Here is a 17,351-nt window from a genome sequence, read left to right as displayed (position 1 = left end):
GAGCGATTTATTAATTCTCTTTCTTTTTTTTCTATATCTTCCTCACTGTCGCAGGTTGGTACTACGTTCCGGTCATTCGCTTTCCATCCTGCCGACTTTATGGCTTGCGATTCGCGGGAACAGAAATTGATTTAGTGTCTCATCATGGATTTTGCCCCGAAATAAAAAAAAAGAAACATTGACAGATTGATCGTGTACAGGTGAGAAACATAACAGATGCGGATCCCACCGTCTAGCGAACCATGCACCCTGTTCGCTATTTAGTGGCTGGAATGGTTGGCTTTTTGGGAAGAAATCGAAAGGAAGAGATAGTGCGCTAGACATGTTGCCTTCATCCAACCCACCCCGAAACACCCGCGATAGGGGATGAAAATGGATTCATCAACCGAACCGTGGGTTTGTGGTTTGTTCATGGGGAGGCACTAATGTTTCGGAGAAGCTGAGCTGTTGTCGATGATAATTAATCATTTTATCACCCACCCCTCCCCCCCTCTTTATGCGGCTCATTGAACCCGCGCCCCATCATCGGGCTGGGTGATTTATTTCATCAAGACAAATGGTTTAATACTAGCGACTGTTTGTTTACAGATCTATTGAGAGACTTTTTGCAAACTCGCAGAATGCCCAACTGTTGTCGTGTGCGGTTTGATGAGATACACTTTGTGCTGATGAGGTTTGCCTACTCATCATACAATGGTGGCGCGGTTGCGCGAGCTTTCTAGGGAAATACTCCCCAGGGTGGTACTCTCACCCAACGGTGCCACAGTTAAAGTCACCGTGCTGATTGTAGTTAATAAACAACGTCGCTAATTATTACAAATTACTCGCGCCTTCCGACTACGTTGTGCTGGACGGCCCGGCCGAAAAACATCGCAAGGTTAATCGTGTCCATCTTCCATGTTGTCGTTACGACATTAACAAACGTGACTTCTGCGGTGCAGGCAGGGTGCATCCAGCTGGGATGTAACGGGATGATCAACAAACCCCTGCCGAAAGCAGGCGCATAACAGTGTCAACATCAGGCTGGGGGAAGGGGATCTGTTTAAGTTACAGGCAGAACTTCGCTGGTGTTATCAAATTCTTTCTGCAGAGTTTTGATAATATGTCACCCAAGCCTTATGTTTTTTTTAAATCTTTTGTTTATGTTGATATCGCAATCGTAACAAGCAAGATGTTAAGGAAAATGTATCCCTGAAGCTAACAAATAATTGAACGAAATTACTTTTAATATTTACACAAATTAATTTAAATTAATATTAAAACTAATAAAGAACACTTCACTAAATTAATACTAACAAAGAACACTTCACTGACCAACACGCAAAAAGGAGCAAACAAAACAATAGAGGACGAAACATTAGCAAGGAGAGTAAGACGAAGAAAGACGAAAAAGAAAGGAAGAAAGAAAGAAAAGGAGTAGTCAAAGAGGTCAGAATAGACATCGAAATGATGAAGGTTAAAAAGGAGGAGATCTTTCATGCCATGGCGCCTGCGACAATTTTAGCTTCTATTGTCGAAAATTGATAATATTACAATAATCGAATATCTAGTTCAAAATAATTATCCATTTTTGGCATGAAAGTTTTAAATTTAAAACTGTTTAATTTCTGTTTCGCGCGCATGTAAATGACGTCGTGTACCATCAAACAGGGCCGGGCTCAAAGCATTTCCTCACCAACCATTAATTGTAACCCATAATTACTAGGCACCGATGTTTAATGGAACATATTTAACCGTTTTTCAATTTTCACCTGATCAACATAAATACATTGCATCGGTACGGTAAAGAGGAAAAGCGCAACAACATCCTTTACCGGCGCGGTAACGGTTTACGGACCTTACCGCGAACAGGCACTTCAAAGCCAAAATGTGCGCAAGTAGTACAACAACAAAAAATTGCAAACATTTTTCACCAACATTTTACAGTTTTTTTTTTACTTTTGTTTTTGCTTTTCTGCTACGTTTGGGCGATATTTCTCGATCAGAATAAATATTGCCGCAGTTAAATTATATAGACTTGGTCCCATTATTCGGTCACGGGGTAATGAATTTTTTACTCCGGCCACACGGTCCGCCGAAGTGGTTCCCATTATTTTCACCTCTGGCTCGCTACTAGCAAAACGAAAAAGAAACCAAGCCACAGTTTGCTGCAAAAGACAGAATGTGGCGATTTGGGTACCATTGACGAGCATAAGTGTGCCCATTGCGCATTCCTTTTCTCTACTGTGGTCACAATAAATCGCACCCAGACCGGTGGTAATGACCATTTCAACGTACGGCGTGTCCACTCGTTCCATCCATCCAACCGGTTCGCTCACCACCACCCCGAGAGTCACATGCTCCACCTTGGACGTACCGGAGCGAGCAATTATTTACATACGAAATTGATTTTCACTGTCGGTAACGGGTGACATCGAAGTTATTGAATAAAACAATAAGCCGCCGGGCAAATCGTTCGGTGCGTCAGCTTCAGCAGATACGCGCGAAACTGCAAAACTGTATCAAAGTGCAATAAAAAGGCGATTTAAAATGCAACACCACGAGTCCCCGCACACCAACGCTGGCCGTGCCGAAGCGATAGTGAACCCGGCCAGAATTCAATGAAGAAGATGATGATTTATTACCAGACAATCTGTCTTGTCTTTTTGTGTGTTTTTTTTTGTTCGATCGTTCATTGGTGTGATGCCGCGATCGGTGCTCGGTGCATGAAAAGAACGGGAAACAGGATAGCAGCCGTTGACCATTAAAAAAACGCATAACAGGACATTGCGTTTGATTCTTGTTGTTCTGATTTTCCCCTTTTTCAACGGTCGAACAGTGGACGCAGCATAAACCCACAATCAAGCGGGTCACTGCCACCGGTGATCGATGCAACCGATATCGATTATGATTTATTTCGTACATGAATGAACTTACTCGCCGGTTGTCGAACGGTTGCGCTGTTTGCTGCTCGCACGATCAACGGCAAACAGCGGGAATGGAACAGTTGAGTAATGTTTTATTGGTTAGCAATTTGGGGTTAATTTTATTGCAACCTTAAAAGGGCTGGGTAAATTTATGACAGCTGCACTGCATTTTAAGTGATAATGCGAAACAAATGAACGAATGGTTACGGTGAAGAATTTGGCAATTAAATATATTGCTTCGAAGACAGTTACTGCGTTGGATTACTCTTGTTTCAATTTAACTTTAATTAAACATTGTAACATAAATTTATAAAAAAATGCTTGAATTCTTTCAGTTTCCTCACTATAGGACTGTTTGGTTTTTGAAATTGATTATTTTTACTTTAATTGTTTTTTTTTTAATTTTTGCATTTTACTTATAAAAAATAATAGAATTCATAATGGAATAAGAAATAAGTAAACATACATCAAAGTTGAATTAATTGAAATGTTTCAAGGAAGGAACTGGCACAATGAAAAAACAATATTAATAACTGCTTTGTAACAGTATTTTAAACAAAAAATAAAACCATAGTAACATAGAAAATCAGAAAAAATAAAAAAAAAACTATTGAAAATTAAGTATTAGATAATAAAAAACACATAAATAATATTATAACGGTGTGATTTATACCATTGGAACTATTCTACTTTTAACAAAACAGGAGAATGCAATCTGAAAAAATGAATATATTGCACATTGGCAAAAAAGAATTGTCGGAAAGAACTGCGGTAACAATTCAATTTAACTTGAATCACGGCATCTCATCTCATTATGAAGCATATTTGTATACCTTTGCAGCCGTAACCGAAACTTTTCATAATTTGAATAAATCGCTCCAGACAGATCTTATCAGATCTTGGCACATTTATTTCCCAACCACGACAAATTAAAGACGCTTTCTTTCGTCCATTGCCCAGTTCGTTTGAGTGTGTATTTTTTTTTTCTTACTTGCTTCCGCCTCAGATGCTCTGTATCGTTTTTCATTCACTTCACCGGTGGATGTACACACACGCACACGAGTTCTCGAATGAGCGCCCTTTTCCGCTAATCTTTCGCCAATACCAAAACAGAACCCCAAGCCCCCAATAAAAAGAAGGCACTGTTTCTGACCGAAAAATCCAACAAGCACCCGGCGCGTATCGAATTACCACGCAAGCCACTAAGATTTTACACGCTGTGATCCCGCTGTCATTGCGCAACCGGTACGCACGCAAACGATCGCACATTCTCGATCATTATCAACCAGAACGCAGGGAGAGGAGGGGTTATAGCAGACACGCCGAGCAGGACGGACAACACCAATGTACTGTTACGTGTGATCGCGTGAAGGACCGCGACAAAAGGCGGAAGGGCGAAACCACTCCAATGAGGGAGGGTTAGCTTAGTGAACTCTCGTCTTGCCAGGCGCACATTTTCGATACTTCCTCTACGCAGTGGTGCCCTTTCCATTTTCTAGCTTCCTTCGGTAGGAAACCGACACCTTGCTCGGTCTGCTCGGGGTTCAAGCTTCATTAGCAGCTAAATCAATTAGCTAATTTGGTTTTGCCGGGACCAAGAAAGAAGGCGGGTGCCCTCTCAGAATTCTCGCGAGGAAAATTAAAGGGATGATGAAGATGGGGAGAGAGAGAGAGAGGGTGAAATGAAACACCCGCAGGGAGATCCCTGACGTGACGCCATGTTCGAGCAGGGCAGGAAGGCTTCACGTTCCGTCGGTCTGCGTTTGCGAGTTCCGCTAGACGGGGCGAATTCCGCGAGTCACTTCAATTGCACGACGGTGTGATGGCAAGAAAGAACAGGAAAGAGAGGGAAGAGTGTAAAGGGTGAAGTAGAATCTCCACACCGCCTGATGGCGACCACAGCCAGTGCCACAGTTATGTAAATTGATCATCTCCACTCCGTACGCCGATTGCCGAACATGGGCGCTTCCCTTCTTCCTGTTTGCATCACGTGACAGGGAGAAACAAAGCACAGGAAAAGGGCAGTGTTGGGTCGGTTCGGGGACCATTGGCACTGAGCTTCCCATGAGGCCATGCCTCCACCGAATCTTTCGAATTTCAACGACTTCCGAAGAAGATGTGCAGCGGCGGAGCTAATGTGCGGTAATGAAGAAGGACAAAAAAGCGGCGGATGGCGGCTGTAAGGGATGACCCACGGCAACAAGATAAATTATCGCACATCGCACAAATTACATAACCGCATAACCGTTTCGGGATACGGTCGCGTTCTCGCGATCGCTATAAAAAAAAACGATCAGGTGCGGGCTAAACCATGGACGGTGCCTTCCATATGCCAACATCAGTTATTCGCTGTTCCACTCGAAGCCGCAGGGTTATCCCACAGTGTCCCCACTTTATGCTGCTTTTACATATTCTTTTCCTATCAAACATCCTTATCTTTGTTTCATTTTTTTGCTGCAGAATTAAGCAATTCGTTTTTGTACGTTTCTCTTCATTATGTAGGGTTTACGCTAGAGTGTGAATGGAGGAACCATCGTGATGGCTGAGCCGAGCTGTGGAATCATTTTTATTTCGGACTTCGGGCCGATTTTTCATTTTCTTTCAATTTTGCAACCATCTAATTGAGGTTAACGACCAGCGTACATTGCAACAGCAGCATGAAAATGAAATTTACCTTCCGTGGTTTCTCTACTTCAGTGTTGTTTCCTGTTTTTCCCCTTTTTATGCTTTTAATTGTTGTTCAAGTATGTTTTTTTTGTGTTAAATTAGAGTAATTTCTGCTTTGTTGTATATTTGTTTGTTTTGTTTGCTCGTTTTCTAAATAATTTTCTTCTTCTTATTCTTATATGGACTTTTATAAAAATTGTAAAACTTGTTTTTATATTGAATATGTTTTAATTTCTCTTTCTGCAGTTAACTGCAAAAGAATAATAAAAAACGCCAACGTTAAACCTTAATCACACAGGCTAAAGATACCACAGACATCGTCCAAATGTGCACCTTGATAAAGGAGAACATATGATCGTTTCGGTTCCATTTAATCAGCTCTTGATTTCGACACAGTATTCCTTTTAGTTTCCACTTTGTAATGCGCCCTTTTCCATCCCAAACCGTAAGGGTCAAGCCGAGCCATTTTATTTAGTTTTGTTATCCATTCCCATTCCGGTTCGCCGGTAGAAGCATATCAAATTTTGACTCACAGTTTAATTTTGACTAATTTCCGGTACAGATTGCCCGACGGCTGTAGCAATCATGTAACCGTTCCCAAGCGTTGCTGTTTCTTATTCTACTGCTGTTCTTCCCGAGGTTTTCTTCCAAATGCAACCTTTCATTGCAATATAATTGAACGTTGCATTTATCTCTGCAAATGAACTGTTAAATCATAATCCTGTTAAATTGTTACCATTAAATGTTCAATTTCTTTTAAGGCTTTTTCGGGGAAAGGGACTGGGTGAATTTTTTGTAACGGACACAGTGAGTGGTTTTATGGTTAATTAAAATGATATTAGAGTGTAGTGTAGAAAGGCACAATTTATCTTAGTGTAATACAAATTGACCATCTGCCAATTTAAGACGATAAAATATTCCACTTTGATTATACAGTTCTTTATGATGTCAAAGCACATAACAATTGTATAACACAGTTTCCAATTTTTATGTATCTAATTTCACTAAACCTTAAGTTTTACATTATTGTTGACTGATAAAAAGTACGTTTTATTCTTAACTTCTTTCAATTTTCATGTTCTATTTTTTGTTTCTTTTCGTCATTGCAGTTAACTGATTTGCTTTTCGTGAATTGTTCATTTTACCTTATTTGTTTCTGATTAAGCCGATCGGTATGCCATTTTACTGATTATATTTATGTGTTCTCCTTTTTTTCTAAATCTTTAGATATTTTTTATAATTGTATCTCTTAACGTATATTTTTTCATTAAACTAAATTATGTTTTCAAATTTCGATGATCTTTATGGTTTTTTTACAACATCTTTATGCTTTTTTTATCAATTATCGAAACATATACATACAATTACGCTTACAATGTTAGCTTTGTTTGGTATTTAAAAGCACAGCACGCTAAACGATATAACACTGACCTATATCGAATCGCTTTCAGGAGTTAGTTTCCAAACGTACGTTGCATTAAGCTCGTTAGCTTACCTTTACCATTAACACCTGCAGTTAACCGCACTCATTGCGCACTTTCACATTACCCAGTGACATTTTACTTGACCTCAAGATTTATGTGCATCATGTGCAGCGGGAATGTTGGCGGGTGAATGCTAAGAAGAAAGCTGCCGGCGCCGGTGTTAATTGAACATGTCCATAAAATATGCTTCCATCACTCACTCTTGACGACCGTTTAAACACCAGACAAAAGCCACTGCAACGGCCAGGATCGCAACGGTGCTCTTTAAACGAGTTTCTGATATTGGAGGCTAACTTTCGATAGCAATTTCTTACAACTGCTTGCAGTTTATAATTAAACTGCCATTTGAAACGCGTAGAGAAATGAAGAAAAGAACCGACAACGAGCACACCAGTTTTCCCTCGGTTCATTACCAATGGCTTTTCGGCACTTTTCTACAAATTCCAGATATTCATCACTCCACAATCAAGCATGGATAGCTCTTGATTGAAAACCTTCCACTCGTTCCTCTGGCAAAAGAAGATCACTTTCAATATGTTTACCAGACAACGAGACTGATCACGATCACGAAATGGTCAAACATAAACATGCACACGCACACAAAATCTGTGCGCCAAAAACGACAATCGCTCAACGCCACAAAGCTCATTCCACGTGTTTCCGTTCCGGTCTTTCGCGAAACGTGGCACACAAGCGGCCGCCCCGGTCGCCGGTCAAATTGCGGGCGAGGAAATGATTTTTCAGCATCCGCTTACCATACCGTAACCCGCGGCACGTCGCGAGGTCATTAATCTGTTGTGCAGTTGCGGATTGTTGTTTTTCGTCTGCTTGTGCGTGCACCTTCTGCGCTGGTAGCCAGCAACAAGCCATCCCATTAGCGTACCCCGTTAGATACGCATTTCCTCCGCAAGTGGCCATCCGGATGGGGGGTCATCACCTACTCGAAACCTAAACTGCCCATCATCATCGCATAAGTTGCCGCTTTGACCTCCACTTTTCTTTCCTTCGGGTTGTGAGAGCTTCGCTCAATGGTCGAGAAGACACCATGATCCTCTTCATGATCCTCCGCATCCAGAAGTCTGGACCCCCGGTTTTGGAGGTTAGGTCGGATCGGTTACGGCCATATGCAGCTCATCGCGAAAAAGGTTCACTTTCTCTTCTAGCGTTTTCTAAAAGGTTTCTTTCGGTGTAGGTCTCCGATGTACCTGGGGCGTTTGGGGGACATGATTTATGCATCCGAACGAAAGCAATCTCGCGATTACTGTCACCTTTTCGCGAAGAGCATCAAGCTAGATAACAGATGCAGTGAAACAGCCAAATCGTTTAACAAGAAGAGCCCGCTGGTGGATGGTTCAGAGAAGTAAACAATCTTAAGTTTCTCGAAAGCTCTTAGTGGTGGGTTAGGCTTTTTATAGGAGCCTTCACAGATATATGAATTCAAAGACCCGCTGTGCTAGGTTGTCTTGTGATATTTACATGACATGCTCAGCTCACGAGATCTACAGGAACATCTAGATGAATCCCTCTTGAACTTCAACTAAACTAACTAAAAGGTACTTTATCTTACAGTGCAAATAAATAGATGCAAATAAATAACAACATGATGGGTTGAATGACAGATACTCGACAACAAAATAGCTACCTCAAGAAGATTTTAATCAATTCCAATAAGATATAAGTGTACCGTTACATGACTCTTGTTTGCAGATTGCCGACATGCTCCACTGGAGGTTAGAGGTGTCAAACGCTTTGCGTTAAGTAAGCAGAGCACGTGCGTCAGAGGTGCGTCGGATCCATCCATAAATCATACGGCAGTTAAGAGGGATGAACTCCCTAAACGTCACGCTTCTCTTACCGTGCAGTTTTTTATTCTCTAAAAGGCCTTTTAAAACGTTCCTTTGCATTCAAGCTTAGAAACACTCTCCATTCGCTTCTTGATGCTACCTTCTTAGGCATCCATTCGTTGGGCGGCTGTAGCTGAAGTTTAGTCACGATCGAAACGTCCGGCAAGATGTGATTTGCATTCGATCCCGGTCGATGGCCTACCAATCCTGGTCGTACGGACGGCACACGTTCGGTGGTCATTTGTCAGCTCCCCAACATTCATTCGCTTCCCGTACGATGCTCCCGGTGGCAAATTGTTGCGGTGTGAAAATTTACCTTAAAAAGCCGCCAGATACTTTTCATCCCGAGTTATAACGCAACATATAACCGACCGCAAAGCGTAGACGCGCTTGCGCTCGAGCTAGTTGCCCGGTTCCGCAACCGGAACCCTATTTACCCATGGTAGGAGAATGAAAAAAAACACTCGCACCGAAGAGCCTCAATCGAAAGTCACACTCGGCGCAAAAAAAAGAGTGGTGGGCAGCGGTTTCTATTCAAACATCGGGATCGCCTATTTACGGACACCTTATTGCCTTCCTGTTTGCCATGTTGGGAAAGCATCTTCAGCGGTGTGACGCCCCGAAGCACACTTCAAACACGTGACATTCGCCCGGGTTGGGCAAATGGAGACGTTTACGCGAGTCGGCTGCAGAGATGCTTTCAGGAAGGCTCTCTGCATCACTAATGGCAACATGGTAGCGACGGCAACAATGTTGTATGCTAATGAGCATAGTCCAGGTCCAGGTTCAAAAGATATGTAGCGCCTCAGGTCGAACGGTAACCGTGTGGCGCTGTGGACTTAATTTATCACAGCTTCGCGCAGTCAAGATCGATGGTATTTGTGGGTTTCTTAATGAGATACGTTCAGCATCTATTCTCAGTGCTAAAGATGATACACTGTTCGGCACTTTCACTCGTCTTTCTTAAGGCATTATTAATTGATGCTCTTAAGAAAGGATTCCAAAGTTTCATAACAAAATAAGAGTTAATTGAAGATTGATCCAGCTTCAGAGAAACTTTCTCATAAATAGAAAATTCTGAAGGCGAGGCATTCGATTGTTCTTTAAACCGAAAGAACTAGAATTTTTCTTCTTCTTTATCGGCACAACAACCTCAAGAGGTCTAGGTCAAAGAATTGAATGTAGAGGGTAGAGTTACTACTCTTCCACCTTCTTCATCATTTACCACCTCGTAGAAACCTGGTCTGTAGTTGTGTACGAAGATCTCTGAGCTACTGATCTTAGATTTGCCCTCGTTAGTTCACTGGACCTCTTGAATGGTAGTAACGTAGACAGTAATGAAGCAATGATTTTATTATTGCTGCCTGCAATTTCTCAGAACACACACACCTTCGAAATAGTAATTCTTATCCACCATTGACCCACTGCCCATCCGAGAAACGAAACTTCCGCAACAAAGACAACCCTTAATCTTCTTCGCCCGCCGAGGTTCTATTGCAAACTGGAGCACGAACTCACAAAACAAGCTGCAAAAGAAATGGCTTCCCCCGTAGCTACTTAAAGCGGCCCACACCAGGGTGTATGCACACCGGCAGTTAAAGTATGTGGGTATGTTTAATACCTATCACGCTTCCACTGCAATAACCCAGCCCCAAGTCATACCGCCACGCGGACCCACAAAGACGGATGCAGTTTGCCCGTGCCAGAGTGCAGCTAATAATAACAATAAATGATGTGTGCCCTTTTCACGGACCCCACCTGAAGGCGATAGAAACGCGGCAAACCATTTTGCGACGTGCTCCATATTCCCGGGGCAAACGATCGGGCAATGTGTCCGCGGTGAAATGGGTCAACCTTTCGTCGGTTGATTGGTTACCGCCGTGATTGGGGGCGCTACACACCAACGCCCTTCGAAGCTTTTGTCTTCCGTGTCTTTGCGCCCTGCCGAAGGGCTGCTGTGATGCTCCTCGCAGGGAAGGGTAAAGCGGCTGGCGCTGCTGGGCCGTTCGTTGCTTGCCGGTAAGGTAGGTGCAATTTTGCGGTTTCTTTTCTCTTCACTCCCACCTGAAGATTACTGTCCCATTCTGCCGGTACAACAAAAAAGGGACTGATTTATAAGTATCGCTACGGTAGGAGGGGAATGGCTCCTTTGGTGAAGACTTCTCATGTTGCGGGTGCCTTAAGTATTTTTTTTTGTTTTCATTTTGTTTCGTACTTCGTTCGAGCTCCATGTAATCAATCGAGAACGTCGATGTTCCGGTACGTCCTCTGCCCGCGTTTGGAGATGTCGGCACTGCGGAGTATTATGTGGTGGGACGCGCAAACAATAATGATCGCGTTTCGCACGCGATCGCAATCGACGCCTCGAATGGGATCACTGGTGCAATGGGCCTGTTCACACCGCATTTCAATCCGCTCCGGGCGCTTCTCCGCGAACCGCGCAACCGGTGGGTGTAGCTGTGCATGTCACGAGGGCACGAGTCTCCCTGGTGGAATGCATCCCTACGGTAGGGAGGGAAGCCTACGCAGTCTCATTATATCGAGAGCTGCCCGTCTGCCCAAGCTATTCGCCAGAATCGCATCACTCCCCGAACAATAATCTGCATATTTCGAACCGATTTCAAGAAACGCGATGCCTTAGCTCGCTTGGCTATCCCACACGCAGACCTGCTGGTGATAAGATCATTTTCTCGAAAGCTCACAAACTCGTTCGACTGGGAGGGGTGTGCATGTGATTGGATGCGGAACGAAAACAATCGAAATAAATGACGGCTTCGAAGCGATTCCCTCGTTTATGTTCCGTACCCGCAATTATATCATTACCCGTGGGTAATTCTTGCCAACTGCAGCGGAAGAACTCACTCGCATTGGTTGGCGAATCGGCAAAACAAGACCGGAAGACACCCCCTCGGGGAGAGGTGTTGCTGTCCAACGTAGAGGTGCTTGCACGAGTCTCGTCCATTAGCATACGAAAGTAGGCTAAGCCAGTACCGGTGGCGCTCTGTCGTTCAGGAGCGTCAGGAGATCAATGTTTTATTCTGAAGATTAAAATAACAAAAGAAATCCCTAACTGTGCTCAGCGATCATTTGGCACAACGAAAACGCAATGATGTAAATTATGACACCTTCATTAGGATTACGTGTTCATTAGTATCGGTGACCTAAATCTCAACTCAAAGAGTAAATAACTTATTTATACATCCAGAAACAATATTTTAATGATACTCTTGGTGAGATTTGCTGAGATTTTCGAGTTCTTCGTGAGATTTGCTGCCCAGCGTATTTAATACACTTCGTGACATTCTTATTTATTGGATATCTTGAAATTTTATATGTAAATCAAAGCAAACCACTGAGCGTAGCAAACGTGCAGGAGATCTTCAATTTGCGATCGGTATTTTAGTATTCATTTCATCCCTTATCAATTCTAACTAAGATAAGTTGATCATATTTAAGATGGGATACATTTCATACACATCTTTACACCCCAATCTTGCTTTATCATCGCTCAAAGCAGCATTCAATATCAATTTTTACGGCATCGTTTTGCATGACAGATTCACTTGATACCTGGATCAGTTCGCGATCGCGCGATATACACCTTGCGCATACATTCTTGCATTCCTCGAACAGCGCTTGGCAAAAAGCATCAAACACACCCTCCCAACACACCTTGACAAGCGACATCAAGGAAGATACATTTCGGTATGCAGATCTGCACCGTAATCTCTTTTAATGTGCAATCCGGGGCACCAAAATGGACCGCTTGAGAAGCGCTGACTGGCAGAAGAATGTTACCGAACTGAATGCTCTGCCCTCGGCCACCGTAATCGACCACCTTCAATAACTGTGTTCACCCCTTTTCGGGCGTTTTTTTCCACCCCCCACCAGAATCCATCCCTTCGCTGATCGATACAGACACACACGGTGCGGATGGTGCCACCAGCAGACAAAGCAAAGCCGTTTCGACCCACTGCCCACGGTCCTGCCCGGTACAGAGCTCCCCGCAGGAACCCGTCTGCGGTAGCGACGGTCTGATCTACGCCAATCTGTGCGAGATGAAGAAGAAAACGTGTACGAAGGCGGCACCGAATGCGGTCACCGAGGACAAGGCCGGCTGCGAACGGTCGAAGGGATCGCCGTGCAATCATCGCTGCCCGACCGAGAAGGATCTCGTGTGTGGAACGGATGGCCGAACCTATCTGAACCGGTGCATGCTGCGTGTGCAGGCCTGCCGTGTTGGGACGGCGGCCGTCTCGCTAGCCCACGTTGGTCCGTGCGCGAACGGAAGCGTTATACGTGAATCTTGCCCGGTTGATTGCAACAGGTAAGTGACATACGAGCTAAGACTTTTACGAATAAGATTGTGTTAGCTTGTGTTGGTAATATCCAAAGATACATTAATATTGTTCAGAATTGCAGCTTTCGTAGAGCTTAGGTATTATTATTTAGTTTGAAGAGACCTTGGAAAATTAACTATTCGAAGACAAAAATCGACAAAACCGTCTACAATCTGTAGTTCTTAAAAATGTACAGTCATTTCCCAAGTTACGCAACACTCGAGTTATGCGAATTCTAGATACGCGAACCTCTAACAGTTCATGTAATTTTCTATACAGAATTAAATTTTTATCAATCAAACATCAAATTTTTCTAGAAACACATTACATTTTAATGTAATAAGCATAAGCTTTCTTAAAAAATTACTCTAATTGTCGAATAAAATGTAAAAATCTCATACCGGATACCCCCTAGATACTAAATGTAAACGATTTGTAATATGATAAAAGGGAATTCGAGTTACGCGAATTTCTCTGGCACGCACAATTCGCGCAACTCGGGAAAAGAATGTACCCTCAAAATAAGAGATTGTGCACTTTCAGGCTTTCTGAATCAAAAGCCTAGTCCAAAGAGAATTATATCTAATGTTATTATACATCATTTTATAAAATTAGTAAAATAAAATATTTATTTAGAAAATCATATGCATAATTAAAGTTCTGTTCTTTTCATCTTTTCGTCAACCTAACAGTGCCCCTCAGGATGGTCCTGTTTGCGCATCGGACGGTAACGTGTACAACTCCACCTGTCAGATGAAGCTGATCACCTGCGGACAGGGTGTGGTATGTCTGCGATAAGTGATATCTCGTATCTTTTTGCATTGTTTCAAACCAAATTATCCTTTTCTCGTTGCAGGTCCGAACTAGCCGTAAACACTGCCAAAGCACACGGAATTGTCGTGAATCGTGCTGGCGTGTAGCACGCCCGACCTGTGGTTCCGATGGTCGCCTATACGCTAGTGCCTGTAAGATGCGTGCGTCCAACTGTGGCAAGCACGTGTTCGAGGTACCGATCTCGTACTGCATGTCACAGGAACGTGCGGGCGGTAGTTCGCACAGTGCCAGCAACAAGATCGAAGACTGTCCGACCGAATGTCCCAAGGATGCGCAACAGATGATCTGTGGCAGCGATGGCAACATATACACCTCAATGTGCGAACTGAAGATGCTTAACTGCGGGTAAATTTTGGGGTAGCTGTTGGTTATTCCGCAGGTCTGTAAAACTTAAAATGTTTCGCATCCTTTCCTCAGGCAGAAGAAAAAGATTCAAGCACTTACGCTAGACCGTTGCAAGCAGAAGATGAACCGATGCAAATCGTTGCCCGCCTGCAAACAGCACTCCAAGAATGGGGCTTCCTTCTTCGGCGACCAAAAGGACATGCTGTGCGGTACAGATTCGAAAACGTACAACAATGAGTGCGAGTTGGCCCGAGCAACCTGTCTGTAAGTTGACGACTATATGAGGTCTTGCAATTCCACATACTTACACTCTTTTCTCATCAGGCGTGGAGTGCAGTTGGCTCACATTGGACCATGCACACAGCTGAAATCGAAGGTGGATGTGACTGACTGCAGCAGCTGTACGTACGATGAGGAACAGAATGGTCCACTTTGCGGCTCGGACGGCAATACCTACAAGTCACGGTGCGAGATGAAGCAGAAGACATGCGGTCTGCGGGTAGTGCCAGTGTCACTGAAGAACTGTGCCACCACGGCGCTGTGTGAGGCCAACTGCGAACAGCAACCGACCAACTACGTGTGCGGCTCCGACAACAAGCTGTACCCGAACGAGTGCCACATGCGACGGGAAAACTGTGGGCGCCATATGTTCCTGGTGCCGATGAAGCGTTGTCTGGCCGCGTTCACCTTCAAGGGTTGCTCCAAGATCTGTCCACAGGAGTTTGAACCCGTTTGCGGTACGGATGGCAAGACGTACTCCAACGAGTGTTTCCTAAGCATCGAAAACTGCCGATCGCGATCAATGGTACAGAAAAAGCACGTCGGGCCATGTGGACGACCAGAGGAACCCTCGCACAACTATCTCTACTAAGGAGGGGCAAAAAAACCACCTGTTAGGTCAACCGTTTTCCACTCTATCCTTTCTGCCACTGCCAACGATCGTCATATTTTTTTCTGAAGAATTCCTTCCATGTGAAGAAACTCTTGACCATGCTGCTTCTTTACTTCACAGCATTAGTTTGTAAGGATATGCCCTACGTAGAACTAGAGTAACGAAAGGACTCCATCCCAACCTCCAATCCCGTTTTCCTCCTCCCAACATGTAGCATGTAATTTGTAGTTAAGTTAACTTAAATCGGAACGAAAACACATTACAAACAAAACGACACACGTGTAACAATCGCGCTGGCAGAGGAGATCGAATGGGATGGAGGGGGAGGGTCTTTTAGTGTGTCGCATCCCTACCGATGAAACAAGACTAAGCCACGACAAGCCTTTTGGGCAAATAGAGTTGCCACCATTTTTGTACAACTTTTACATTCGAAGCCCACCTCAAAGCCACATGCGAAAGCCGCGACTCTCGAGTATCCACACACATTTGACTGGACAACCTTTTCTATGAATCCCCGTATGGTATGGGATGTGGCGACATAACACTCACATGTAATGACCTCCCCCCCCCCGAATACAACGTCACCAGCAAACAGAATCTGCTCCCACATCCTTGCGTACGGTCACGTGATTTTAATGAAGGATTAATTTAACGCAAGAAAAAGTATTCGTTTGTATAATTTATTTAACAAAATAAGTACACCGGATGGAACTAATGGAACTAGTAGCCACTTTAGTAGCGCTCGCGTGGGCGCTAATTTATTACTCCAACCACTGCAGTGTGGCAAACATATCGGCAAACCGGGCCAGCACGGCCAAAAAGAATACACTAGTGAGGTTAGCAGTGGCATGCACGTCAAGTCAGCGCCCATATTAAGCGGATGCAGCGGAAGCGGTAATGGCGCTTCATTGGAAGGACAATTTCGACAAAGGGTGTTTTGTTTTTTGCCAATAAAGAGAAATGAAGATTGGAAACCTAATCAACTGTATCGAGTTTTATTTCATCTGAGATATTCATTATTCCGACATGCATAGAACTGTGCATCGCAATTAAAAGCATGATAACTCTAGGGAAGTTACTAAATTGCCTCTGTAGTAGCTAATTCTCAACACCTTGGAGTCTTAAAACCTGGTGCAGAGTAGAAGCATATGTCACCGTATATTCTCCAACAGCCCCAACCGCTAGGGCGGATGGTGGCGCTTGATAAAACAGGAGATCGGACCCTAACTATAGGAACGTAGGCGGGGGGGGGGGGACAACTAGACGTTAAATTTAACATTCACGAGGCCATCCAGAGGAACGTGGGGGTTTGAACTAAAGACCGGTCTCAAGTATTTGATAGACTTCTGTAAGCGATACGGCCAACCGAAGCGGATGCAACATAGTAATGTTACAAATGTGACTTTAAGCGTCTAGATTTATTGACTTTCTCCGTATTCATTTCACTCAGATTGGTGTTTTCGATGGTTCAATTTAGGGGTTTCAATTATACGCCTCCGTTGACTCTTGCTTCAACCGCATTCGTGCTTTAAATTTGAAATACGGAAATCATCTACCCTACACCTCGCGATTTTGACAGCTGTCGCAGGGTAAAGAAACGTCAATATCCGAACCAAATAATTCCCAAAGAGCAACGATCAATCTGGTGTAATTTATGAGTTAAATATCAGGCTGGTAAATTATTTCCCTTCATGTATGCTCCTAATAAAGTGTATAAAACACTATGGAATGTGTTTTTGTTATTAAATTGTCATGCATCGTATAACTGATAATTGATGTCTCATTTCATTCCTTTCGAATAAAAAGCGTGCTAAATATTGCACAATTTTTTATTCATAATTACACCAAGACGATCAAATGGCAAAACAATTCTTTTAATAACAATCAAACTTCGGAAATTGGGTAAAATGTGTATATTTTCTGTTCCATAAATGTTAACGCTCAGCCTAACAAACATTCCCTATCAGTGAACCACCCTGTGCAGCGTGTTGATGTATTCATTTGTGCTGAGAAAACCGCCGAGCGAGAGAGAAAGAGAG

The 17,351-nt window shown here is 43.5% G+C and overlaps 1 protein-coding gene across 1 annotated transcript in view; it reads left to right on the top strand.

Annotated features, from left to right (window-relative positions):
• The window catches only part of LOC128304115 (agrin), a 45,149-nt gene extending 29,858 nt beyond the window's left edge, over window positions 1-15,291 (top strand). The window contains exons 2-6 of the mRNA XM_053041250.1: window positions 12,793-13,228; window positions 13,934-14,024; window positions 14,098-14,420; window positions 14,493-14,684; window positions 14,745-15,291. Coding sequence (XP_052897210.1) covers window positions 12,793-13,228; window positions 13,934-14,024; window positions 14,098-14,420; window positions 14,493-14,684; window positions 14,745-15,291 — 1,589 coding nt within the window. The remainder of the gene's footprint in view (window positions 1-12,792; window positions 13,229-13,933; window positions 14,025-14,097; window positions 14,421-14,492; window positions 14,685-14,744) is intronic.
• Window positions 15,292-17,351: the final 2,060 nt, after the last annotated feature.

This window comes from Anopheles moucheti, chromosome 3 (genome assembly GCF_943734755.1).
Source record: "Anopheles moucheti chromosome 3, idAnoMoucSN_F20_07, whole genome shotgun sequence".
Taxonomy (NCBI): Eukaryota; Metazoa; Arthropoda; class Insecta; order Diptera; family Culicidae; genus Anopheles; species Anopheles moucheti.
The sequence above is the reverse complement of the archived record's forward strand: the minus strand, read 5'-3'. Positions and strand labels throughout refer to the sequence as shown.